General features: G+C 41.4%; 1 protein-coding gene across 3 annotated transcripts; it reads left to right on the top strand.

Moving 5' to 3' along the window:
* Positions 1–1,625: 1,625 nt before the first annotated feature.
* On the top strand, positions 1,626–27,482 carry LOC112574474 (mucin-5AC-like). 3 transcript variants are annotated; one of them, XM_025255571.1, is made up of 10 exons: positions 6,523–6,771; positions 7,571–7,671; positions 11,238–11,625; positions 21,205–21,372; positions 22,540–22,656; positions 22,869–22,985; positions 23,640–23,758; positions 24,730–25,253; positions 25,734–25,953; positions 26,314–27,482. In XM_025255571.1, exons 3-10 carry the CDS (start codon positions 11,368–11,370, stop codon positions 26,381–26,383), a joined length of 1,593 nt encoding a protein of 530 aa, XP_025111356.1. In that variant the 5' UTR covers positions 6,523–6,771; positions 7,571–7,671; positions 11,238–11,367; the 3' UTR covers positions 26,384–27,482. The 3 variants fall into 3 exon arrangements, with proteins under 3 accessions (XP_025111358.1, XP_025111356.1, XP_025111359.1); XM_025255573.1 differs by lacking the exons at positions 6,523–6,771; positions 7,571–7,671 and adding an exon at positions 1,626–1,773; XM_025255574.1 differs by lacking the exons at positions 6,523–6,771; positions 7,571–7,671; positions 25,734–25,953; positions 26,314–27,482 and adding an exon at positions 25,469–25,711 and having other exon boundaries at positions 9,952–11,625.
* The last annotated feature ends 111 nt before the right edge of the window (positions 27,483–27,593 follow it).

Genomic DNA, 27,593 nt, shown 5'->3' with positions numbered 1-27,593 from the left:
CGTGAAAAATGACACTGACTTTGCAAAATGACAACTCTATAAACAACTTCAATTAATAAACAATTATTTTCAGTAGATGTCTTGTTTGTTAGGCCTGTCTAACTTGTACAACATAAATTAGACATGCTGGCTGCATTTTGCAGGTTCCCGTAAAAAATATTTTGTAATGACTTTGTGGCACTCAGAAAATATAGACACATGGTTGTCATCCAGTTTTTATCTCATTTGACTGTTTCTTTGAATAATATTTATTACAGAAAGTATACAGACATTGTCATCCATCGCTACTTTCATTTAATTGTTTCTTCACATGACATTCAGGGTGTGTTGTACCCGTCTATGTTGAAATGTTGAGGTAGAGGCTGCTGTCGGATGCTGCAGTGTTTACGCTGGTGTCTGTCGGTGTCTCGTCTGTCTGCATAACGCATGTGTAACAGGTTTTATTTTCCTTCGTTTCCATCGGTGTTTTATTTTCCTTAGTTTTTAATTGTATTCACGTTTAAACCGTGAATATGTTTACTAAGGGTTGACTGGCATTGTTTCTTGCCGCGGGTGGATGTGACCGCTGACTGTGTCGGGTGTGAGCGAGCCTGGAGTGTTGCGGCCCGTAGAGCGGGTACATTGTCATCAGCAAGTGACATCCACACAAGTTATTACTATCTACACACATTTTCAGAAAGCATCTAACACTTGTCATATCTACTGACAATGTAGTACAGAGCCCATACACAAACTAGTTTATCTCCACAGCTTGGCATCACCTGCATTCTGCTGTCGTCTGCTCGTGAAGCGATGTTGTGGCTCACTGAGACTGTGATGTCACCGAGATCACAACTGTGTGAAAGTAAGACAAATCTGTGTAAACAACAATAAAAGAGATAAACACACACTTGAACTGTAAACTAAAGATGCGCCGCTTATGATGTCAAAACACTTCTGAGACCCTGACACTAGGGAACTATCACACGCCCAGTCAGTCCACCTGTGTGAGTGTGTGTGAGACAGTGTGTGTGTATGTGTGTGTCTGTGTGTGAGTGTGTGTGTGTGGGTGTGCAATGTGATAGCTAGTGAATGTGAAGTCCGGATGGGGTAAATAACAGGTGACTACAGTTGCCCGCGATGCTTTAAACACCTGGGCGCTAAAGGAATTCAGAGACACAGGTGGAGGACAAGATGTAGACTGTGTGCAACCCTGACAGTCTGTTGTTGTCTTCTCAAGGTAAGCTCATACCTGCTTTGTAGAAAAGTCATTAGTATTATTTTGTGGCTTGGACAATAATAAATTTTGTATACGTGGACGTTGTCGATTTTAAAGGAAATTTGTAAAAAGTTAACCAAGCTTACAAAACTGGTCAAGTAATTGCTATTGTGAAGAAAAAAGATTTATTTTATGTTTACTTGGACTGAGTACTTTCTGAATAACAGTTCACAACATTTATTACTGGGATACATGCATCGCCTTGTGAGTAGCTTGGTCCCGAGTGAAAGGACAGGTGTGAGGCGTGAAGTTTGCATTCAGCTGTGAAACATTCTCCAGGTGATAGAGAAGACATCCACCTCTCAGTGCATTTCCAGTTCAGGATATACTCAGGGGGAGGATCATTGTACTTCGTCGATTATTTGCCTTCGTGGATCATTGTGATGTGATGTGATGTGATGATAAGGTGTCAGGGGGAGTAGTTCCCACAAACATACATGAAATCCATGGGATTTGTAAATATTCTTGTAGGGAGAGTGTTTCAGCCCGGAGAGCACTGCTGGACTTCACACAAGGTGAGTTTGGCCAGTTTGCCTTTTAACATGAAACAGTAGACACACCCCGCTCCCTTCATTGCTTGCAGGTGAGCTGTGTTTTGTATATATACCACAGTAGGACATCGTCCTGCTTACATTTAGTTATGGAATAATTAAAAATTATCACACAGAGCTTTCTGTTCACTCCCGGTAAAGCTACTCACAAACTGAATAAACATTTGTAGCTCCCAAGTAGTTGATAACAACTGTTTATTCAATGTCATGTCATGTCATGTCAGGATTCAATGGGACAAGTGGCCAAAGAGAGCGAAGTTGAAGGAAACGGAGACAGAGCAAAAGAACAATTTATTTCAGAAATATTAAAATTTTGACACGGTTTTAGATTGTGTCCCCCCCTCCCACTGTATACATTAAACATCAGGTGTGTGAGTGGCACAGAGTCACAAACAGGCGACAAATTCTGGAGGGACTGGCTCACACGAAGAATTGTGTCCCGAGGGGCGAAGAGACTGAGACCTGAGACCTGAGACCTGAGACCTTTCCTAAACACAAGTGACACGACGACTACCTTACAGCAGGTAAAGGTGTTTAGTTACCGCCAGGTTCCACACCTTGCCTTTACACAAAAATGAAACTCAGTAGAGGACAGAACACGTGCTTATCTCTCCATCTTTCTGTCACTCATGTTCAATGTCTGTGTTTCCATCTGACAGCTGGTGACATCCCCCTTTTCTGATGTCCTCGTATGTATATCATGTGCGCGTGCGTGAGTGCTAATGTCTAAGACGGACTCCTCATTAGCAACACGATATTTACGATAATGAGTCCTAGTCATTAGCAACACGACGCCTGACTTTTTCGCTAGTTCATTCATTGTGTCCGGCGACAGATTCTGGATGTCACCACAGACGACAAACATAAGCTCCACAGTTTAACTGACAATATCAGGTTATCTCCAGGGGCCGCCATCCGCGAGCATTGAAAACACTGGGGCTCCAGTTTCTGGTGTAGAGTGAGTGAGTGAGTGATACTCATTGTCCTACTCACAGCTGGAGGGTAGAGGGGGAGGTGAGGCTACTACCTGGTCTACTAAAGTTGTCAGCGGCGTCTGACGCCAGGTAGACTTGACAGGTAGACTCTTGACAGGTATTCACAGGTAGACTTCACAGGTTGACTTGACAGGTAGACTCGCCCTCCATCGTCTGTACCAAGCACCTGCAGGAGAACAAGGCAACTGCTTCAACATGAAGACCTCCCACAAACAGCACATAACAAGGGTTGAACCATCTCAGTCCAATTTGCACAGTTAGAAGTAAAGTGAGATGACAGTATGGATGCGACTGGAGTGGACATGCAGCGTGTGACAAGTGAAATGTTGAATCACTGACAGTCGAATCACTGACATGTTTCACACTTCTAGAAGGATGAAATCACTTTTTTGAAGAAAAAGTTTCCGCAGTTCACAATGTCGTATCTTGTGCACAGACCTGAAGCAATGGCCACCCGACCAACTTTGTGTTGTTGTCCGTGAATTACGACACTAAACACTCGATTAACTCCGGTTTGCCGCGGGGGTACCCGAGTCTCCAGTGGTGAGGATGATTACAAAACTGCTGGCAACAATAGCATGCAAGGGTTTTAACCCCGAAGGTTTATTTATATTTGCGTATTCCTCTATTTCTTTCGCTCCTTTCCTTAATCCTTTTGACGATTGTGATTTTCGTGTCGCTTTTCTTCTCTTTGATTGCTTTGATGTGCTCAAGTGTTTATCCCGCTGTTCGACTCACTGGAGGTAGTCGGCAAAGTAATTCGGACCTCCAAATGTGAGGATGATCACAGAAAAACCTGGCAACAAAACATGTTTGGGGACCTAGCTTGAAGTTTATTTGTGTTTACTTACATCGTCTACAGCACTGGGCTGGGGTAACCTTAGAAACATCGCAACATTGACGGTCTGGTGTTTGTTGACAAGTCAGACACCAGGTGCAAGAGGTGTGTATCAGTGTACAGGTGTTGTATGGTTACAGAAGCCTGTCGCGACCAGTTGGTTTGCAACATCACCAATTTCATTTCTTTGTTTCCCTTTTGTTTTTACTGTGGTGGGTATTTGCGGTACTGTAGGAGGTACATACATATACTGAGTGTAGACAGTGCAAGTGGCAGTCTTTTGTACCTTCGTGCTTATGGACCTTCGGACCTTCCAAAATGAAGACTAAAGCCAGAAGACAACAAACACTCATTTTCAGTTCTTACGGACTTAACACACCTTCAAGTTAAAAGCATTTCCTAAGTTGGCTTATTTCATATTTCATTTGCTGTACTACCTGTGATACAAGTTAACAATTTTTCCAATGGGACATATCAAACATTATAAGAACATGAAGAATTTTGTAATAAATTATTTTTTTTAATTAATATTTATGACATACATTTAAATATAATAATAAATATCGGCTACTCGTAAAGAATTGTGTAATACTACGATAAACATCCATTTATAATGAAGAATTTTGTAATTTTTAGATGATACCACATCCTAATGAAGATTGTTTTTAATATTTAGATAAATACCAAACCTTAGCACAGACCAGAGAATGGAACCTGCCTAGGCTGTGATAATGTGTGATGGAATTGTTCAAAGAACTTGTAATAATTCTATAAATTCCTGGTCCTAGTGAAGAAGTTGGTGATATGCAGACCACAGTTGGCTTCTCATGTTTTCACAAACTTTGTCCGAGTTTGCTAAGCACATCAGTGAGCAGTTTGCAGGAAAGACCCACAATAGGGGCTGTGGGATGTCTGAGCACCAACCCCTTGACAAATTTTACAAGTTTTATTCACTTAAAAGCTCTTCTGAAAACCGAATTCTGCTCAAAAGTGTTTTACTCTTGGTTTAATTTCTTGATTAATTATTTAGTCCCGCTAGTATATTTTCTATGAATTATTTAGTCTTATTATTTCATTAATCAAAATTAATATAATTTATAATATAATTAATTCGTAATTATTTACTTTACTATTTTTAGTAACTAATCTTATTAGTTCCCCTTTCACTAGTTATCATATCCTGTTAGTATTTCTTCCATTAATTATCCTCTTCTTTCACTCATTATCTAAATCCATGAACGCGATTAAGTCGATGAATGGTAATTTCTTGGGAGAACTTCAATGACAATCCGAAATGATAATTCATTATTGATTCTCATCCTCCTAAAAACATTTATCGCGTTCTCTTTTTACCACGAAGGAGCTCGGGTAGAAGAAGAGTGTTTGATTCAATATATGGAAATATTATTTCAATAATTCGACGAGTTATTATTTAGTAAGAAGAGGATTAGTTCCATAAGCTGTGAATCAATGGAGTTTTTTCACATGGTTTACAGATGAGAAAGACAGACATGTGTTGTAAACAGTGTAGACATAATATATTAGACATACATATTAACTTGCTTTCAATATAGTGTAGCATATGATAGACATAGATAATAGTTTGTTGTTGCTAGACATTGGTTATTGTTTTTACAATAAAACATTTTGGGGCGAGTTTGAAGATTACAACCCCTGCAGTACAACCTCTAGATGTTTCTGATAAACAATGATGATCGGTCATCGAAAGGAAAACTTTGACTTTGACCAAGAGCTGTTGGCCACATGCTTTGTTTGTTTGTCAACATATCTATGAGAATCCATTTAAAAGACTGGACGCCATCTGACGGCAGACCCTTGTCCTGTTTTGAAAACATTAAAAATATTATCTTGTGAAGCTTCTTTTCCAGAACTTTCCGTAGAGATGATATAGTTTCTCTGCTGAAGTCCGTCAGGTTGGTGTCAGGACCGGTAGTCGTTGTGTCTGGCGTGTGTGTTGGTGGAGTCTGTGATGTTGGTCATGTCTACTCAATGTGTCAGTGATAGACAGAGTGTGGAAGACAGGATGCGAGGGAGAGAGGTAGTATATGTATGTGTATGTGGACCTGATTATTCTTTCCTTTGTTCTCTCTTTCATAACCATATTCCGAGTACAATGAAGCTTGACTAATAATCAAATTATTATTCTTATGTTGTTGTTGTTGTTGTTGTTGTTGTTGTCGTCTAAAGTAGAAAAACGTAGCCGAAAACGTGCCGGCAGTGTTTAAGGGATGAGAGAGAGAGAAAGAAACGGATAAGGTCAGAATGACAAATATTGTCTTCCTTCACCTGCATGATGACAAGTGTTCTGCTCTACCTGCACGTTGAAAAGAATTGTGTTTTCTCTGTTCCTCCTTCAGACTGTACACTGTTATTTTCCGATCCTGAGCAGAAGTGAATCACACAAATATACAGCAAATCATATAACAATTTTTCTTTCTTGCATGTCAGAAGGAATCATAAAAAGGAAACAATCAAGGAGCTGTAAACACCCACGATCGTGCTGCTACTAAAAGCCGGTGTCGAGGGTTTGAGAATATTTACGATGCATTTTACGAACATGAGATAAACTACAGACGAGAAAATGTTTGAGTTGGGGCTGACAGCAATCGTTTGACAGGTCCTGCCCCATTGTCCGCTCTAACCTTTATTAAATAAAATGTTCAGTGGCTTTCACCAAAGGTCCTGCACCATTGTCAGCTCTAACCTTTATTAACCAAGTGTTCAATGGCTTTACCAAACGTCTTTGCTCTTGTCATTCGTTCCATCACGCGGCTGTCATTTCCTTCAATGAAGAAAGCAGTTGTGAATCTCATTCACTGTGAAGACGACATACCCATTGATATTTAGAATGGTGAAAGCCTGTGGTGAAAGGCAAACAGCTTATAAATATGACTGTGAGAGCAGCCGGTGGTCCAGGTAATAGTGGGACGGTTGGTACCATGCAGTTGCACATTTTGACTGTAGACACCTTGAGGACTGCAATCTTTCACAAACAGTTTTATACAAACAGGTTACAGCACACAGTGTTTTACAACCTTTTTAAAACTGAAATTGTTTGAAATAAGATAAAACTGTTTAAACCAGACGTTCGTCCCCGTCAGCACAGAGGTTGGTGTGTGTTTTGTACTTTGCCTCATGGCATGGGAGCCAGACTTCAGTTTCTAAATCTGTTTCTTGATCAGAGTTAAATTATTAGCTTTAGAACCATGAGGTGCAACTAGCAATGGCTATCGTGTGTAGTTTTAGGACTTCCTTCACAATAACCAACAACATGAATAGTGGAAGGCAGCCAGCCCTGTAGACAGATGCCACAAGCAGACAAGCAGTCATACACAGTTGTAAGGCAGATGATGAAGGAGCTGGTTAGTCAGTCTTACAATGGAGACATGATGTCAATAAAGTAGGTGTGGCTATTGGTTGATTGTTTAAAAATAATTTTAAATTAGGAACAATTTTTGTCTTCTTTTCTCCCATGGTCAAGATGGCTTTTATTTGAATTATTAAAATTTAGGCTTAGTTATCATACATTATTCACGGTGCAGTTAACGGATTTGTTGATGGTCAGATGTGGAATAACATTCAACATTCACTTACATGGTCACATTCAATCGTAGCTCACAAGTAAAATGATTTTCCAGGGAATGTTTTACAACATATAACATCCAACGTTGATTACTTCACCAACTAAGTGATAAGTGGAATTAAAATTTAGTTTATTTATCTGTGCAGTTATGTCCCTTGTCACTACAGAATCACTGTGTTGCTGTTATTACCATAATATGTTTTGCTGTATGCACTAACTGTTCCCACTGTTAGCATGTAAATCACATACTTTAGGTATCTTCACCAAACAAATGTAACTGCTTGCTAAAATAATGTCTGTCTTCCTGCGTTGTCCTTCCTACAGGTCTCGGTGATTGTAACACCTTGTGTGTCGGCAAACAGTTCTGTCAGCTTCAGGTTAATATTTCAAACATGAAATCCTTCTTTCAGACTTGAAGAAACCAGGTAAAGACTTGTTGTATTTGTAGAATGTTTTATTGCCTTTTGTAAACTGTTTAATGCAAAGAACTCCTGTCTTCACAACGAATGTCCAGGCTGATGGTGTCAGTGCTAGGCCCTCATCATATGATGAAGTTTAATTCATTTCATTATTTAATTCATTATTCTCGAAGGTTGTTCATGTTATTCAGACATGTCAATTAGCTGATAATACACTACAGAGTAGTTTTGATGTTAATAATATTTGTGTCAAAATCCAGATTATTATAACCAGAGCTACATGCGCGGTCCCGCCATACAGAAGGAAAGACAACGGTAAATGGGGGGTGGGGTGGGTGATTATGCTTATGATACTTATGTCTTATCTAGTTTAATATTTAATAACTAATAGGATTAAAAAAATTATAGCTGCCATGTGAAAAAATATTTCCCTCGTCTCTTTTGATGCTGCGGAAACGGAAAAAGTTTATTATATTTTCCCAAGACTTCTGTGATTTCTCATTTTTATCTCAAGATGTTGAAGGTTACCAGAGGGTGGGGCGAGGGTGGGTGCAAGTTGTTTTTCTCCCCTGGAGACATGTCGATGAAAAACAGCAAAACGAAAAGTACAGGAGAAACATCATTACAGTCTGTTTTTACTTTCATGTTGTGTCTCCGTCGATGTCTGTAAGATTTCTAAATTTGTCAAACATCTTAAACACAGAGACTGTGGTTTACCCATTCAGAACCTTCTGTAGTTGGTGTGGGGAGGAAACTGCCACCAAAAGGTGATTTCACACTGTGTGGGCATGTTTGTGGAGGAGGGTGGGATGGAGGAAAAGGGGTGTGGAAGGAGGATGGGTGCTTGTGCATGTGCTGTTTATTGTTGGAGGTGTTGTTTACTGTTGCTGGTGTTGTTTACTGTTACTGGTGTTGTTTACTGTTACTGGTGTTGTTTACTGTTACTGGTGCACACTCTTCCTGGTTGTCGCTTGCTCTTGTTCCCAGTGTCTAGGAGTTGGCTATACTTCAGGTTATAGTTGAGTGGCTATATCCTAGACCTATGGTTTAGTTTATTTAAGGATATTTTTCATTTATTATTGGTTAGGATAGTCAACACTTTATTTATAATCCTATTTGAAGAAAGACAAGAGAGTGAGGAGAGAAAACTCATGAAAAGCAAGAAATAGAGAAAGAGAGAGTAAGGGAGGGAGCAAAGGAGAGATAAAAATCGACACAATTGAATGTAACTCCTGTTTTCCTGGTGAGAAGGTTTATTGATGTTTGAAGATTGAACCTGGATGGCAGTCCAACAGTCATATTCTAACTCTCTCTCACACCCACGCACGTGTATCGCCCCAACAAACTGTTACACTGAATTAACCGCCCCTGGGTCAGCAGGCTGGAATAATGTTGAACTGTGGGGCTGGCTTTCTGCGCTCAGTGAACCACTCCCGCTGACGTCTGAGGTTGTCTCCAGATCACGTGGGCAGCTGACTGTGCTCCCCACCCGCCTTTCGTGCAGTCGCGGTCCCTGATGTGGAATAATCTGGGAAGCACCTTGACGCCGGCGGGTACCCGAGTCAACCTGGGGGCGTCACACTGCTCTTCACTTCCGCCCAGTCACACCTACCCCGGGTGTCTGTGGCACCCTTCCTCCAGTCCTCCAGTCCTCACACGCTAGTTCTTCATGGCGACTCTCTGACTGACAGACCAGTCCGCGTGTATCACTCCGCCTCACAACAACCATTGTTTTCACAAATATTCTGTCGCCAAGCTGTCACCCAGTCGCTGAGCTCCAGACAAGGAACTAGCCAAGTGTCTAATTGTAAAGTCTATTAACACGCCGAGATTACCTAGAATTGTAGCGCACACTTCTTTTGGGAAGGAAAAATAAAAAGACAAAGAAGAATATTTTTCTAAACTTGCCAATCCTTCATTTGTAAAGAGTCAAAGTGAGTGTTAATGTGAGGAACTTACAGTTAACAAATACAAACACTCGATGTTTACTGTGCTGCGCGTGTCGGCCTTTGAATGGAGGGTGCAGCACCTCGGGCAAAATACTTGTCAAGATCCAACCTGTCTGTGGTGCAGGATAAACCAGGGTGATTCATAAAGAAAACAGTAAATTGTGGTCTGTCTTGTCCAAATAAATCACCAACTTGAGAAAAAAATACATCTGTGCCTCCAATGGCGTGTGGAGGAACTACTTTCTGTGTTTTGGTGGTGAAGGCGGAGGCTTTTGCTACGGCGACCCATCCTCTCACACGTCATCGCCATTTGCTGAGCCTGAGCACCTGTTGTTGCAAAAAAAAAAATAAAAAAATAAAATAAAAATAATAAAAATAAAATAAATAAATCACCGAGAAAAGAAATTTTATTGTTTAGCATCAAAACATTATTTTCAATGCCGATCATGAATCTTCCAGACCGTTTTAAACAATATTAACAGTTATTTTGTTGCAACACAATCCACTCTACAGTCGCTATGACTAATTCCGTGCCGGACAACAAAACTAGTTTTATTCCAGGAATCCAGTCATAAAAGGAGTCCAGTCATCACAACTGAAGAAATAAACCTCACGGTGGGACTTATCTCAGCTTAGCAAAGATATCTAAACGATCAAATACTGGAAAAGACATGTCAGGCATGCTATCTTGATGAGGTGAATAACATGTTTTGACTTCTTTCAACTTTTTTCATTTCTCTGACATCCACCCCATTGACCGAGCATCAAACCTTCTATTCATCTTACTGTTCTACCCTCAAATCGCCGTCCCTCACCCGAGACTTGGCGAGGTTTGTTCCCAGACCTCACCTCTCAGCCTCTGAGTGAACGTGAAAGTCTTTATTCTCGTGTCTCCACCCTGTCCAGACCATCAACAGACGGGTACAGTAGACCTGCGCGCTCACCCACCCGTGTCGCCTTTGTCAGACCTTATCAGCGTGGATGAGGTTTCACATCATAGCAGCTCCCAGATGCCGCTCAGGTGATAACTATCCTCGCTTGACGAGTCCGGTCTCTCACGTAGTCCCTCAAACCTCCCCCTGCACCCCCCAAACACCCTTCCTCCCACCAGGTGAAAAAAAAATTTTTAAAAACCCAAGCGTCGGAGAGGAGGAGTAATACCTGCACCACCTGAGCTGTGAGGTGTCGTGTGTAGGTGAGCACGAGAACTATTTTACTGCGCGTCGAAGGGCGGCACAGGTAGAGAGGATACACAAGACTTGTAAACAGTCTGTCGGTGTGCACCTCCAGTCCCTCAGTGCCTCTGTCTTCTTTATTACCGATGTTATCTCCGTGATTCTGTTTTTCTCGCCCACAGCGACTGTCTGAATGCAGCGATTAACTCAGATTATCTTCATTTCTATAAGGTGTCGGGAAAACACGAACATGCGACGATAAAGCCGAGTCTTTAAACTGTTACTAGAAAAAGAAGACAAGCCACAAACCTTTGAACTCAGTTAACTAATGTTCTGAGTTCTGGCAGTGGAGTGGAAAGTTCTAGAAGAGTAACACTCAGTATTACAAACTGTAGTGGAATGTGTTGTACCTGCCGGAGTCCAATGACAGCTCGCTTATTGATTGCAGGTAATCAGAGTAATTTATTCCTAACATGACATCAACTCGTACATGGCGCTGACGAGTGTCCGTGGAAACCCACAAACGATACAGGAAGACATTTGCATCGACATCGACATCGACTTCATCGCTGAGGCTGATGAGTGCGGAGGGACGAGAGGAGGCTGGACGGACACCTGCAACAGTCATCAAGATGTTTGTACACAAGGACTGGCACCTGCAGTGTTTGATGGCGATGTGTGTTCTCACCTGTGTCCTCTCACCTGTCGCCACTCTCTTTCCGTACGGCACCTCAGCGGGGGACACTGCCAACCCCTCATCAACCACGGCCTCCAGTGGACCTCTGAGTGTCAGCCCCGCCCTGGTCTTCTACAACAACACCTACAACCACCTGTATGTAAGTGGTCTTGCCTCCACACACCACACTTCATTACAAACAATATTTGTTTGCTACAACCTGCTGTGTGCAAGTAGAGTTTCATGTCGACTCTTTAACAACAACATTTCTCCATCGATTCCTAAAATATCCGTAAAGAAATTTCTTACATGAAAAAAATTGTCACTACTATGGCGCACAGCTTGAATGTCAACTAATGAAACTAAATATTTGTGAGTCAAGCTCATAAAGTGAATGTTTCTTAACGAACAGACTAACGAAAACAAAACAAAACAAAAAGTAGGAAGGTGAACACGAAAAAAATACAAAATAGCAACATGAACAAATACAAACAGAAGAATTAAATAAAACAAAGAAAATAAAGGTACAAACGCACCCTCACCCTCTCTGTCTCTCCATAAGGACAATCAATGTGGAATTCATTTCTCTCCTCAAACTTTCTTATGTTCTTCCAATTTCTAAAGAAAATAAAGTTTTCTAGATAAACATTCCTTCAATGATTTTACTTGGGTTGATAATTGTCTGGGAAGCCGGTAACTCACGACTGAATTAGTTTGAAGGTGGACAACATTAACCATAGACTTTCTTTTATTAAATTGAAAATAGAAAATTTGTGATTAGACTGAAGATGGGAAATTACGGAGAAAGACAAACAAAATGTTTAAATGCTAAAATAAAGTACACAGTGATTAAAAACAATTAATTCTAAATCATTCTTTATTCCGACATCGATTCGTCAGTAAATTGTGTTTCTAAGAATATCCTCGTTGTGGACATACCTTCGTGAAATGAAAGGTCAAATGAACATCAAATGTCAGAAGTAAATCAACATCCCACATTGAAATATAAAACCTACCAAGGAAATTGCTTTTTATCACATTGAGCATCTGGTGGCTGGAGGTTTGAACCTGGAACCATGTTGGGTGGATTACTTTGTGGATACAAACAATGATAGTGTAAACTGCAATAATCCAACATCAAACAGTAAACAACACAGGTGTACACACTTTATCATAATTATGTAAACACACACATTGCTAGTTACACTGACCGCTAGCTTTCACATTCTGTCAACTTTGTCTGCCTTTTCTTTTTTTTGAAATCTTGTCCGATGGGAAAATAGAAGCAGAAGTTATGACAGAAAGAGCACAGCCAAGTGTTTTAAATGTTTTTAGATTTTCGAATTTTATAAAAGGTTTGAGATTTTTAGGGAAACGAAAAAACACTCGAACTGAATTTATTTTTAACTTTAACTTTATTTATTTTTGTTTTTTCTTTCTTTATTTTTCTTTTTTTCTTTTTTTCTTATTTTAATTTATTTTTCACTACGCTGACACGCACTCTTAGCAATGTACCCTCTTAAAAAAACAAACAACAAAAACAAAAACAAAAAAAGAACTAAAAAGAAAAAAAAGAAAAAACCCGAAATACTGAAAGTTCCAAACACACCAAGCGTGTTATAGTTTGTTGACAAATAATTTTGTCGCTTTTAAAACTTGGGCTTTGGATTGTGTAACACTATGACCGAGGTATTCTATCGAATTGGAGAAAAAGACAAGAATTATAAACGATGATTGAAGTTTTAAGGCCACATAATGATGAACAAAATTGTGTTTTAGTACTTGTACTTTCTCCAGTCAGCCATTGATTATTGTAATATATATTATTATATGATTCATATGATCGGAACAGTATAGTTGAAATGAGAAAATATAAAGGTTTATTTTCTATGGGAAGTTGGTGAAGAAAGGAAAAAGGTCGCACAGCTAACGACCTCTAAACATTAGACGGAGAAATGGAAGTCAGGGACTTGCCTGTCATGGCCGCCAGTCTGGGAGTGGCTCAATGTGTCAAGGACAGTAGAGTGGTCATCCTGTGTTTCTTGGGCTCCAGTCTTGTCATTGCCGCCAAGTAGCGGCTCACACCTCCATCAGGTGTCTTACCCTCAGCCTCACGTGTACAGGTGTACACCGACAGTCTGTAGCTACTGACACAGGGCATCCAGGGTATAGCCCTCACCCCGGGTACCTACCGTCTGTCATGCTGTCCAGACTAGTAGTTGTAGTTGTAGTTGTAGTTGTAGTTGTAGTTGTAGTTGTAGTTGTAGTTGTAGTTGTAGTTGTAGTTGTAGTTGTAGCTGTAGCATCAAGGTATAGCTTGGTCTTTGCCAGTGGCGATCAGTTTCCAGAATTCACAGCAATGTCACTTTGTAAGTCCGGGGCACATCTTGCTTTAGTAGTTGGATTTGTTGTTTATTTGTTTGAATGAGTTTATTTGTCTCCCTGAACATGTTAATATTGTAAATAAGAGGTATTAAGCAAATTTAATGCAGAAAGATTAACTACAGACGTATTTTTTCTATTTTGTTGTTTATTATTATTATTATTATTATTATTATTATTATTATTATTATTATTATTATTATTATTATTATTATTATTATTATTATTATTATTATTATTATACCAAAACACTGGTAAACAAAATATATTTTTCAGATGTGTACACTGACATGTTCACCAGCTCGCTGACATTGTTAGACTCGTCCAGTTATCTATTATTTAATAGACAAATAATTGAAGGTTGACGACACTAAAGAGCTACAAACTGTTCCCTCAAATCTTCAATCTTTAGATAAAAAAAGGAAACTCACTTCGTATCTTTATGTAATACATCGAAGTTTCTAAATGTATTTACACCTGTTAGTCTCATCAACTAAGCAGGGACAGGTAAATGAAGCCGTTATTAAGGCAAAGGTTGTGTGTCAAAGGCCGCAGTGGAAGGTCGTTGAGAAGCTTTTGTAGACGATGTCTGACTGGCAATAAACCGAGTGTAAAGACCTTCTCCTGTTTCTTGGTGCCGCCCACTGCTCTTTACTAGTCACAAGACTACAACAGGCGAAATAAAAACACCTGTGTATCGGCAAAACATAAATCTTACATACCGCAGACATATTATACCAAGATGGAGATTACCGTTTGACACTCAGGTGTCACCACAACTAATATCCTCCTCCAGCGAGCGAGAGAGACTGGGAGATGGAAATGGATACCTGCATGGGGGAAACAATTGAATAGCTTCAACAAGATCATAGAACACTTGAGACAGGTGTGCTTTGAAAGTGTTGACAATTATCCTGAGGGTAAGGCCCCAGAAGGTGTGCGCACACCCGACCGCTCATACGTGTGTAGGGTCACTGTCTTACACACTCAGCCCCTTGATAGGACCATCTTCTTGTCCGCTTAAATGTCACATTTTTAAACACACGGCACTGGAAAATGTGTCTCCAAAATGATCATTGCTTTTCTCACCTTACAAATATTTTGGCTGTGAAAAATTAACTAAACTAGCTTGGGTGTTTTTTTTCACCTGGAAATATTTTGTTTCCGAGTCAACGATTTGAGAATTCCCTGTCCTGGCATGAGATCAAACCGCTTATCATTCCAAAATAATGGCTGACTGAAGATTTCTCATTCAAGAACACCGCAGAAAAACAATTTACGATCTGTCATGGTCCCGTTGCCAGGTAGAGGGGAAACAAGTCCTCATTCTTCCCTCAGAAGGTTTGTCCAGATGCAGGCTACAGGGCGTGTGCTACAATCCAGATTATTGCCACTCAGACTTGCACTAACCACTCGCTAGCTATCTCCAATTCATGTTTGTGAGATCAGCTTTCTGCGGATTGAAATTCAACAGGACTGGGGAGTGAGAAAGAAGAAAGACTGTTTGGTGTCCTCTGTTTGTTGTACTTGTGTATGGGATGGCAACAGCGGCACTTTTTTGTGATGTATAAAGGGTCTGGAAACCAGGCCTGGATGGTCTATGTGGTGTTGTCACGAACACTGGCACTAAATTCTCTGCTCGTATGACAGCCGAGCAGTCGAGTCTTTGTCCAGCCACGCATCGACGAGCGGAAAACGAAGGACAAACTGTTTTTACTGCCGATACCCGAGAAGTCTGAGCTACCCAACATTAACCTCACGAGGGATGTTCCTGCAATGACAGCCTGGGACATTGAAGCTAATAAAGAAATATTTCAGACACGTACACTAACTTGAAGACTAGCTCAGGCTATGAAGTCATCAACGTGTAGGCAATGGTGAGGAACCGACTGTAGCCACTGCTTGTGTTGTTGTTCATAACCCGCAAATGGTACATCAGACTGTTTCCATACAGCAAATTGTGTACTAGATTGTCCGTGGTGCAAAAACCCAGTCATAAAAAAGATGTGCCTAAAAGTGATGATAACAAAACCTATAATAAACTGGTATCCAGCTTGATGGCTGCCATACTTCACAAGCGCAAACAGTCGGCCTTCTTCACTGGTAGGGAGTTTGGGGAGACCTTTCCTTTTATGTAATGTAGCAAGTAATTACAAATATCTCGGCTAACCAATGTGATCCGAAGAATGCATATAATATTTGAGTTTATTTCAGAAACAGTTAAACTGATCCCAAAATATTCAATCTACATAATTAATATGCTGTTCATTATTTTATTAGAGTGGATTTGGCTTAGCATGGCGGTGACTGCTTCATCAGCTGCCTTGGTCAGTAAGGCGATGACTGCTCGGTCCTCGACCATCCAAGCCCTCGGCGTGCACTTCTCCCACCATCTGACTCACAATACATCTGTGTTGTAGCAGATGGATTTAAATGGTCTCTGGGTCAATCCATGAATAATTGGGTTAAAAATGAATCAACAGTCGAGTACTGCTAATCGGTGAATCACAACTCAGTAAATATTTCGTTGAGCAACCATGCTGGAAGCTTGTCTATTGTACAGACTATCGGAACTGAAGGGTCCCGCGGTGAGGAATTAGTTTCTGTCGACAAGTGACAGGTTCGATTGATCACGTGACAACATCTGGAAGGTCTCTATGTCCACACTATGTCACAGTTCTTAGGGAACAGCTGGGTCCTCGATGACGATGTTTACTGAGAGACACATTGGTCCTCTGTGTAGACATATGAACAGAACACATTGGTGGACAAGAGGACTGACAGCAGGCGTTGGTCCAGTCAGTAGCAGGCGACACATTGGTCTCTCTGAGGCTCAGTATTGTGAAAACATCCATTTTATGTCGCCGTGTGGACAGCAGCCATCTTTCCATTGCAGTAGTGAGTTGGTAAGCTTGTCCACCCGAGAACACACCATCCAAAAGCTTGGAAACAGTCGACAATTTTAATGATTTTTTTTGTATGAAGACGATGTTTTGAGCGTCAAAATGCTCAGTGACATGAATAATTTATGAGTAATTTATTATAATTTATGTATTAGTAGTGTATTATGTTTAAAACAGGTTTTACAGAAATCGTTGATGTTCGTAAGCACTTGTCTGGTCGTCTGTGAGATGATGGCTGTATGGTAGGATTTATGGGGTGTCTGCAATAATTTATGGGCTGCGGGATTCGCTCGACTTGGCAGCCAGGTATGTCTGTGCTTTTCACTTTAGGTAAGGATCTTTTATTTTCTGGATAGTTTGCTCTGGTCAAAATAGACAAAAGCTAAAACATCCATAAAATACAATCCAAAACAAAAAACAATATAAACACACACACACACACACACACACACACACACACACACACACACACACACACACACACACACACACACACACACAGAGGACGCCGTAAAGAGACAGGAATGAATGAACAAACAAATTATAAAAAGGAAAGAAAAGAAGTTGATAAGAAGATAAGAGATATGATTTGTATTGTCTGCGAATGCAGCTAATTATTGAAGGATTATGATCTTGTTTAGTGAGATGTACTAAGATATTCTTTAAGAAAATTGTGAAAGATGAAACAAAATGAACCGTCACAAATAAATGACATTTTATTAATGACATAATATTAATTTAATAAATGACATTAATATATTAATATTCCCAATGTCTTGAAACTCTAAATTAAAATAATAAAATTAAACCTAGTCACATGATGATTAGTCCACGTAAAGATTCAATTAATTAAATCATATATATATATATAATAGAATTATTAATAGTGACAAACTAAATAAGCAAAAGTAAATAAATATAAATAAACATAAAATGTTATACCAATAAATAAAATGAAAATAGTATAACAAATACAGTAATACAAATACATGAATTAAAAAATACGAAGCGTGACAATACACACATGATCAAATAATTATTCATGGCTTAAAAAGATTTTAAAGAAAATGTCTGAACGGAAAACAAGAATCAAATTAATGACTTTAATTAATTAATAGGGTAGCTATGACAGAGCCAAAGGACTAAGGAAATTTAATTTTTGACAGAAGCTGCGAGAATATTTTGTCTTTAATCATCAGTTGTCACTCTGTGTGTGTGTGTGTGTGATATCTTGAATGTTAATTCCGAGACGTGTGGGATGTCATCCATCCATATGTTTACACTTGCAGGTATTTGCTTGTGTGTATTAGCGAACAATACCAAATTAGCCTGGTAAATATAGTCAACAATACTTTCTCAAAATAACTGCAAGCCGATGGAGTAATTATAATAAACGAGTGATTTATGCAGCACATACTCAGGCTGATGAAGGACCAAGCTTTCATTACTCCAGATACAAAAGAGTCAAGTACTGCATAGGAAGGATGGAAAGATAAAAGCACTCACAACTCATAAAACTCAAATAAGAGACACAAAGAGGAACTGGGTGACAAACAGAAAGGTTGAAGAGTTTCGTGAATCTGCAAAGAAAGACGAGCAGAAGGACGAACAGTCGACAGACGAACAAAGGGAAAGAAAGGGTGAGAAGATGGACAAACATTGTGAGGATCGTTGTAATGGTCATGACAGATGTGTTTTCAATGAACCTTAAAGGATCCAATGGTAGGTAGGTACAGACATGGACAGGAAGAGGTTTGGCTGTTTCTCGGCACAATAATTAAAATTCCTGTAACCATATGTTGCTCTGGTGACAAGAACAGTTCAGACGTGGTCATCACACGAAGAGTTGTTCGACTGGGATGTCGGGGAAGAAAAGTTCAGAGAAATAGTCAGGATAAAAGCCAGCAAAGAAAATAAAACACAGAACAGACACCAGGACTCCCTTCCTCTCCTGTATCTCCATTTTACATTCATGCGTTTGTCTGTATGTTTGCGTGAACGCGTGTTGTTATACTGTTGAACACGTAGTTGTACACCTGTGCAGGTGAGAATGTCTTTTCTGTGGCAAGATCATGCGTTTAAGCTCCTGTACCTGGTGTTTAGAGTCTGAAGCGCCTGCCTACTAAAGGCTGAAATGGGTTCTTCACATGCAAACATTAGTGATAAAGGAGCAGACATTTCACAGTCAATAAGTTCGGCGAAGGCGGGTCCGGGGCGAATATTTCACGGTGACAATCGCATTGACTGTTGGTGTGTGTGGATGCCGCTAACTGCCTGCTCTGCCCATTGAGTGGAAAATGTGTCAGACATAATTCTGCCTGAGTGCCTCCCGCCAGCGCGCGCACGTTTGCATCTAATTACAGGAGCGAGGCTCGTATTTCATCCGCAGAATAACTGCAAATTGAAATAAGTGACACGTTCACCTTCTTCACTCACAAAAGCCTGATGCGATGCCGCATAATTCTGGCCTTGCCTTTGAATTCACAGACAGATGGTTAGAGAGATTGTAAGTGATATTCTCTTCACGGGCCAGGGTCTCTCGAGCATAGCTTTTCTTCTCTTGTAGGTAGGAGGGGGAGTTATATCTATCTGTATATGTGAGAGGGAGGTGAAGGGTTAGTGTTGTCGCTTGTAGTCAATATTTTTCAGCGAAAGTCAAGCTTCATTCTCAAGGGTGTGTACGCGGGGTCTGAGAGTAAGAGAACCTTAATCCACTTAACAACTTTATAAGGAGGCTGCCTAAGGACTAGACAAAGTGTGAGACCCAATACTTGGTTATCACGTGACACAGGCATCACATTTTGCCTTCACATACGTATTCTCTATTTTTAGTTTCCTTGAGTTTAAAGTTAAACTCCCTTATTTCTGATTTATCAAATTTCGTTAAACGAGCAGCCAGCTGGCCAACCAGCCAACCAAGTTCCTCTGTGTTGGCAAATTTATTGGTAATGGATTAGTAAACAAGTCTGGAGTTAGTATTCTCATCAAAATTATGTCCAGAAACATTGGTTTCCTGGGACCTTGACACAGAACGTGACCTAACTAGGTCAAACATTCGCTGACATTTGACCTACTAACTACGACCTTTAGTCAGGAGAGATTCTTTGGTCAAAACTCCGTCCCTTACTGCCCACTACATTTTTCAACAGCAGGTGTGATTTTTAAAGATGATACACCTCCGGGTGGATATTTTTTTCACAAAGAAAAGCATCAGTGGGGTATGACGACGACGACGCCGTAACGGTGACAGGCTGTCGGCCTTAAGTCTTAGCACAGGCATAAATATCACATTAGCATACACCTACAAATCCCTCGATCTACCCCACTCCAAGCCCTCCTTTTGTTACCCACCACGCCACACAGGGCGATAACCATCTTGGTGAAAGAGTGTGTCTGGTGTCGGGGTGGCTAGAATTAGCGACCTTAGGTGTTTGTGTTGCTATGCACGTTCGAAAAAAAAACCAATCAAAAAACAACATAAACAAAACAAACAGTTATCACTACTCTCAGAAATAGCAGTCAATCAATTCAAGAAAAAGTTCGTGTCTTCTTTCTAGAGCAACAGCAACAACCTCCACAACAACACAAGCGTGATGATCCACACGTGGGTAGGTGAGCTCGACTGCTCAGGTCGCTGATTCCAGACCTGCATCCTGTAGAAAAAGTCAGTGGGTCTTCCCTGGACTGGTTGTTGGGAGGTTGGGTTGACATGGGGAGCCAAGGCAGGTGACAAGGGAGGCCACTCATGCCTGTTTTGGGGAGATAATTCACAGGACATGTCCACACCTTTGTGTTCAGGTCTTCTTCCACTGGTCACCATGGTGTCGGCTTCCCTCCAAGCTACCCTAAAGAACAGTCCTGTAGGAAGTGTGATGCTGGAAATGTGTTTTACGGATAATGTCTTTGTCTTCAGTGAATAAAACAGTTTTCTCTGTAGCTCTCGTTAGGTAGCAGGAGAGATGGAAAGAACGGTAAACTTTATTTTGTTTGCGTTACTTGTCTTTGAAACAAAAATCACCAGGAAGGCACTTGCAACATTGTGTTAAAATTACTTAGTCATGCTGAAATTACTCCAGTCGTGCTAAATTAGTTTAGTTATGCTAAAATTAGCATTAACACGAATCAAAGGTGTTTCAGTTTGAAGGCCAGGGTGGAGGGGATGTCGAGAGATGCAGGTTTTGAGGGTTGCACTGACATCTGACATCTTCACCACATCGTAGATGTACTTTCTGTGATAGCGACGACTACACAAAGTCATGTTCAAGCAGAAGTGATAAATTTGTAAACAAAAAACTATTTTGTCAACAAATCAAGGTGTGTGAGATCATTAGCACTGTGCTGTTAGTTTGTTGGTCAACAACTGTCCTGACTGACTGTTGTCTCACTGAGTCCCGTTGTTGTAGTCGCTCGGTTGTCGTTTAAATAAACAATGGAGAGAATTTTCCGATTTTCAGGTAAACAACGACGGATTTATTTCCTTCACGGGCAACGGAACTGTCTTCAGCCTGGGCAACGCCTTCCCTAACAGCTACCCAGCCATCTGCATCTTCGGGTGTGACATCGCTCCTCGTGCTGATGGACGAGTTTGGCACCGAGTGTCTAGCGCTGCCTCCGACATAGAGGTGAGACAATGACCACTGACACTTACACTTACAGGTGAGACAATGACCACTGACACTGACACTTACAGGTGAGACAATGACCACTGACACTTACACTTACAGGTGAAACAATGACCACTGACACTTACACTTACAGGTGAGACAATGACCACTGACACTGACACGTACAGGTGAGACAATGACCACTGACACTTACACTTACAGGTAAGACAATGACCACTGACACTTACACTTACAGGTGAGACAATGACCACTGACACTGACACTTACAGGTGAGACAATGACCACTGACACTTACACTTACAGGTGAGACAATGACCACTGACACTGACACTTACAGGTGAGACAATGACCACTGACACTGACACGTACAGGTGAGACAATGACCACTGACACTTACACTTACAGGTGAGACAATGACCACTGACACTGACACTTACAGGTGAGACAATGACCACTGACACTTACACGTACAGGTGAGACAATGACCACTGACACTTACACTTACAGGTGAGACAATGACCACTGACACTGACACTTACAGGTGAGACAATGACCACTGACACTTACACTTACAGGTGAGACAATGAACACTCACACTTACACTTACAGGTAAGACAATGACCACTGACACTTACACGTACAGGTGAGACAATGACCACTGACACTTACACTTACAGGTGAGACAATGACCACTGACACTGACACTTACACTTACACTTACAGGTGAGACAATGACCACTGACACTTGAGGTAAGCATTGTCAACACAATGTGAGATTTACAAGTGAGACAGAGAGTCCAGCGCTACCTAAGACTTAGGGACACAGTGCAGGTTATCCAACACACAGGTATGAGTACGATCCACCCGGTCCTGCTATATACTACATGATTCTACCCTAGAGCAACAAGTCATGAATCCCTCTCTAGAAACAGCGACAAGAGATCTTATGTGATTAGCTGTGTTACCATATTATTACCTGCATTACTATGGTTGTTGGTCGCTAGCTTCGCTTTCATATCAGTGTTCCATCTACAGAAAACATAATAAAAGAAAGCAGAAGTCTTGTAGATAACATTGTCATCAGGTGTTGTAAAGTTTATGCTAAGTAGTAATTTAATGTCGCTGATGAAACCTGTAAGTCTGACCGCTGTGCCTGGTGTTCAGGGTGTACACAACATCACCCGCAGGTATGACCTGGGTGACAGCGGCACCTTTGTGCCCACCTGGGTGCTCGTGGCCTCATGGGTACAGGTCCACAGTCCGGCAAACACCACTACCCAGGTAAACCTCCATCCTAAAAGGGAATTTAGCAGAGATTCACTATAATTTAGTTTTTAAGAATGAAAAATGTAGTTTGTGAACTTTTAACACTGAGAAAAAGACATCATAAAGGGTTAACAACTGAAATGCTAATTCTAGAGATGTTAACAGATTAAAAATACCTTTCATAAAGTTTGTACACAGTTTGTACACAGTTTGTTGACATCCTGCAGGGCAACACCATGCAGCTGACAGTAGCCACCAATGGTGTGACCTCAGTGGTGATGATGGAGTTCTCTCTCATCAGCTGGGTCATGGACGCCATCGGGTCTACCAGCATCCGAGCTCAAGTAACAGACTGTCCTCCCTCATTCCTAGTCACTTGTCTCTAGAAATGTTTTTCATATGAATATAGAAATGTTTATTCATTCAATAAGAGGTTTGTGTCGAGTTCGTCCTGCTCACCACTGTCGGTAGTGTTTACACAACTCACCTGCCTCACACAAACACAGGATGCACTTGGTATCGATGGTAAACTTTCAAACATCTTTGGGTTGTTAACGAGGGTCGTGGTGATGTCTTAACTAGTGGGACAGGTGAGCGAAGGGTGTACTTTCATCATGTTACCTGCCGCCATGAACCGTGACAGTCAGATCGTCGTGACTGTGTCAATGTTACTGTTAATCGCTAGAGGGATCTTGCTAATCATCGTACAGGTAGAGTACAGGTAGAGTACAGGTAAAGTACAGGTAAAGTACAGGTAAAGTAAGGTAGAGTACAGGTAGAGTACAGTCAGAGTACAGGTAAATTACCGGTAGAGTACAGGTAAAGTACAGGTAGAGTACAGTGCTGTATACAAACATTGTCACGGTGCTGTGGACACGGTTTACACAATGTTGTGTATTTTTGTGCTCATGCTGTTGTGTGTATTGTGTGTGACACTAGACGGTGTACATGTTGTCCTGTGAGGATGACACTGCTCTCTGAACTGTGTGCACTGACAGGTGGGCTTCAACAAAGGTAATTCCCAGCAGTCCTACGTCTTGCCGGAGTCCAAGAGCGAGGCGCTGTTCAACCTCCCAAATCGGACCAACGTTGGTCAGCCAGGCTTCTTCTTGTTCAGGTGTGACATTCCTTACTTTACTTCTTCTTCAGGTGTCACATTTATTACAACTTTTTTAATTCTTTGGTTTTTCATGCTTTCATTCCTCTGTAGTTTTTTCTTTCGTGTTTTTTTACCTCGTTTCGCGTTTTTAAGTCCGTTGTTAACTGTAGAATAAAAAGAAACCGAACACCCTCATTCTTCTCCATTAGTGTGTATATCTATATATATATATGTAGAGGGTCGGAAGGCCCACGTTTGTTGTTATTTACTGGCGGCTTTGCTCTTACAATCGGCGCTGGAAACGCAAGTGTGGGACCTGCGGGGGCATCACATACAGGGCTCGGCAATGACTGGCGGGGTCAAAGGTCCAAGAATCATCGCTTATCCTTATGAGAGGAAGGTAGGGGCAGACATGAGACGACAAACACAGAATGCAGTGACACCCTTTCGCAGGTCCGGGCGTCGGGGGCTTCCTCCGGGTACTCTGGTCTCCTCCCCCTCCCTATCCCCCACTCCATGGTGCGAAATCGCCGCAAGGTTGAAGCACTTTCCTAACCAACCAACCAACCACCAACCAACCAACCAACCAACCAACCAACCAACCAACCAACCAACCAACCAACCAACCAACCAACCAACCAACCAACCAACCAACCAACCAACCAAACAACGACACAGAACACAAGTGCGGCGGATGAGAGAAGTGCAAGAGTCAGCCTCTGAACTTGAGCTCCTCCGACGATGACCCGCAGTCACGGCCATTGTACAAACCCGTGGGTTCAAGGGTCACACACCTGCTGACTGTTCCTGGCTTTGTTAGAGTGTTGGAAGTTTGTTGTTGTCACGTCACAGCCCCCACCACTAGGTTATATACATATATAATTATATTGTCTGTGCGTGTATATATAAATATGGTTGTTAAGGTGTCGAGAGGGAAAAAAACCCAGAGAAAGTAAAAGTACTGTGATACAAAGTATTTGTGTTGACAGGGTTGATCAGGACATTGTTGTTCCATCTCTCATCACAACAACAGCGGTTACGACTATTACTTCTACCGATCCCACAACAATGACATCACCAGTGACCTCTACCTCTACAGAGACGACACCTGCAGTCACCTCCACGTCAACAGAGACGACAACTGCAGTGACATCCACGTCAACAGAGACGACAACTGCAGTGACATCCACGTCAACAGAGACGACAACTGCAGTGACATCCACGTCAACAGTGACGACAACTGCAGTGACATCCCCGTCAACAGTGACAACACCTGCAGTGACCTCTACCTCTACAGAGACAACACCTGCAGTGACCTCCACGCCAACGGAGGCAAGCATAACATATTCAGAGAGGACTGAGACTTCAACGGCAGCAACAGCAAAACCAACAACAACATCAACAGCTACAGATGCTGCAACATCAGAGAAGGCAACTGTAACATCTCCAGCAACTCCATCTACAGCGAGCTCTCCAGCGACATCAGCAGCGATCACAACTTCTGCTCTAACGGGTAGGTGACCGAGGGGTAGTACATTACTGAATTTTACATACCCATCCCACACTTTTCCGAGAGGCAGTTTTACTTTCCACTACAGTAGCTGAGTTGCCGACATCTAGTACATCATCGATGATGACGGCAACAACTCACACAAACATCGGAAAATGACTTGTCCACCCTAGTGCTGCTGCTCGGTAATAATCTCCCCTTCTTTACCTCTTTTGTAGCCGAGATCGGGGTGGAGGTGAAGCAATGTGACATGACATCCTCTCAAACATCAACTAATCTCTACACTCACTTTGTACCCGGACTGACGTCCTCAACCAGACGGGCAGACAGGATCCAGCTACAGACATGGTGACAGAGAGACTGACATGTTCACACAGACAGGAAGACAGACAAAGTTGAAAGGTAAAGCTGAGTGATGGACGACTGATTGCAAGTTGGAAGAAACAGAGGAAGTATGAACCTCTAATCATTCATCTTTCTCAGGTGAGCCTGCGCAGTCTAACCAGACGGCCGAGTTCCGGGCGGAGGATTACTACATCGGCTTTGGCGTGGGCGGCGGTGTGGCTTTGATCCTCCTGGTGGTGGGCGCTGTTTTTCTGGCCAGGTACTTCCTCAGACGACCCAACCGCGTGAACTCTGTGAAGCACGAGGAGTCGTCGAGAGGACTGCACGAGTCCAAGTCAAGCAGAACCCACGTGACTGGGTGAGTCACTGTCTTACACATACAGTCTCCAGGAGGATTACTGGTCCGAGGTTTCAGGACCTGGCTGGAAAAATCCCCAGACATTAAAAATATGAGTATTTTGTTAGCCTCACAATCTGCAGGTAGCTTTTCCACCCTGGGTCTTGACAATAATGTCTGCCCCGACAGGAGAAACTAGTCGTGAATCTTCAATGTTCATCTCCAAGTGATATGAATTCTGAAGTTGTTTTCTTAAGTATGTGGATTTAAAAAAAATGCAGATGAACTGGCACAGCTCGTAGCAAGACGGACAAAAAGATAAATGCAAATTATCGATGTGCTCCTCAAGTGATAACTGCTTTTGTCCCCATCTTGTGACAGGGCCTGGCTGAGCGATGACAGCCCTTATCGCATCCCAAGACCTCGGTTCTCTCCCCGCGCTAGACGATGACAGGGAGGCACAATTATGTCCAACCTGTGGTGATGAACAATTTTGTGACAAACATTCAGAGATAAACATTTTATTTCAAGTCTGCAGGGACGCACACTTCATGTGATAAACCAGAGGTGAACTTTTATATGAAACAGAGATAAACTCTGGTGTGATGAATCGTAATGGAGGATGGTTTGATGTGTTAAACCAGAAGATATCATTATGTCACTTGGATATCTTTGCCATGACACTTGCTGTGTTGTCCTGTGCTGCATGTATCAGTGTCAGAAGGTGGGACACTGGTTACTGAAAACTGGAGGACATGGCACACCGGATGTTATCAGTGCTAATCTTCACAGAAATAGCTATTTAAGTGTGATATTTATTGTCTGTAGATACCACTTGATCAACGTGTCCATGTATCGCAAAAGTTCGCCTTTTACATCTCTTTCTTTCCATTAAACTTGCTGATGGGAAGGGGGCTTCTAACGACCCCTCCACCACCCGTCCCAGTGTTGGTAAACATGTCAGATAGACATTTTTATTCCTGGCTCATCAAACTGATGCGTTGTTCAATCTGAAATATTTTATGATCGTTAAATTTATTAATTTCTTATTTAACTACTTGGATGACACTGAAAGCGTTTTGTATATTATTTATTTATTTGGTTGTTGTGTTGTCTTTATTGTATGTGCTGTCTTACCTTTGGCGATTGAAAGCCTGTTATTATTATGCTGATAAATTGTGGGAAGTTTTGTTTTGAGATAATAACTATAGCAACCCAATCTGAAGCAATCCTGAACTCAGTACAAAGCTCAGTATTTTCTCTCTGCGAGTGCTCTCCCCTACATTACTCTTGTCCTCACAGAAACTACAAAGCGTCTCAAATGTTTGCTACAATGTTTAAATCAGAGATAGTTGTGTACAGTTGTGGTGAACATTTGGCATACACGGGTAAATGGTTATGTGATGGCTTAATAATTTAAATTAAATCATCGTGCATACAAATATCTCGGAATAATCCTTCTCCCCGCTGTGTGTTTACAAAAGTTTGACAAGAAATATTAAAAAAACTGCAAGGAGTTTACAAAAATAAAAGTTATCATACTAAACATTCTCGATCATCGCCCTTCTGCTTTTTTTTGGAAACCGTTTGATACTTAAATTTAGTCAGTTTGCAAGTCCAATGGTTATCAGATGATCCCTGATATTTTAACAGGTGAGCAA

Source organism: Pomacea canaliculata, linkage group LG10 (assembly GCF_003073045.1).
Source record: "Pomacea canaliculata isolate SZHN2017 linkage group LG10, ASM307304v1, whole genome shotgun sequence".
Classification (NCBI taxonomy): Eukaryota; Metazoa; Mollusca; class Gastropoda; order Architaenioglossa; family Ampullariidae; genus Pomacea; species Pomacea canaliculata.
This window is presented reverse-complemented; position numbering and strand designations above follow the sequence as displayed.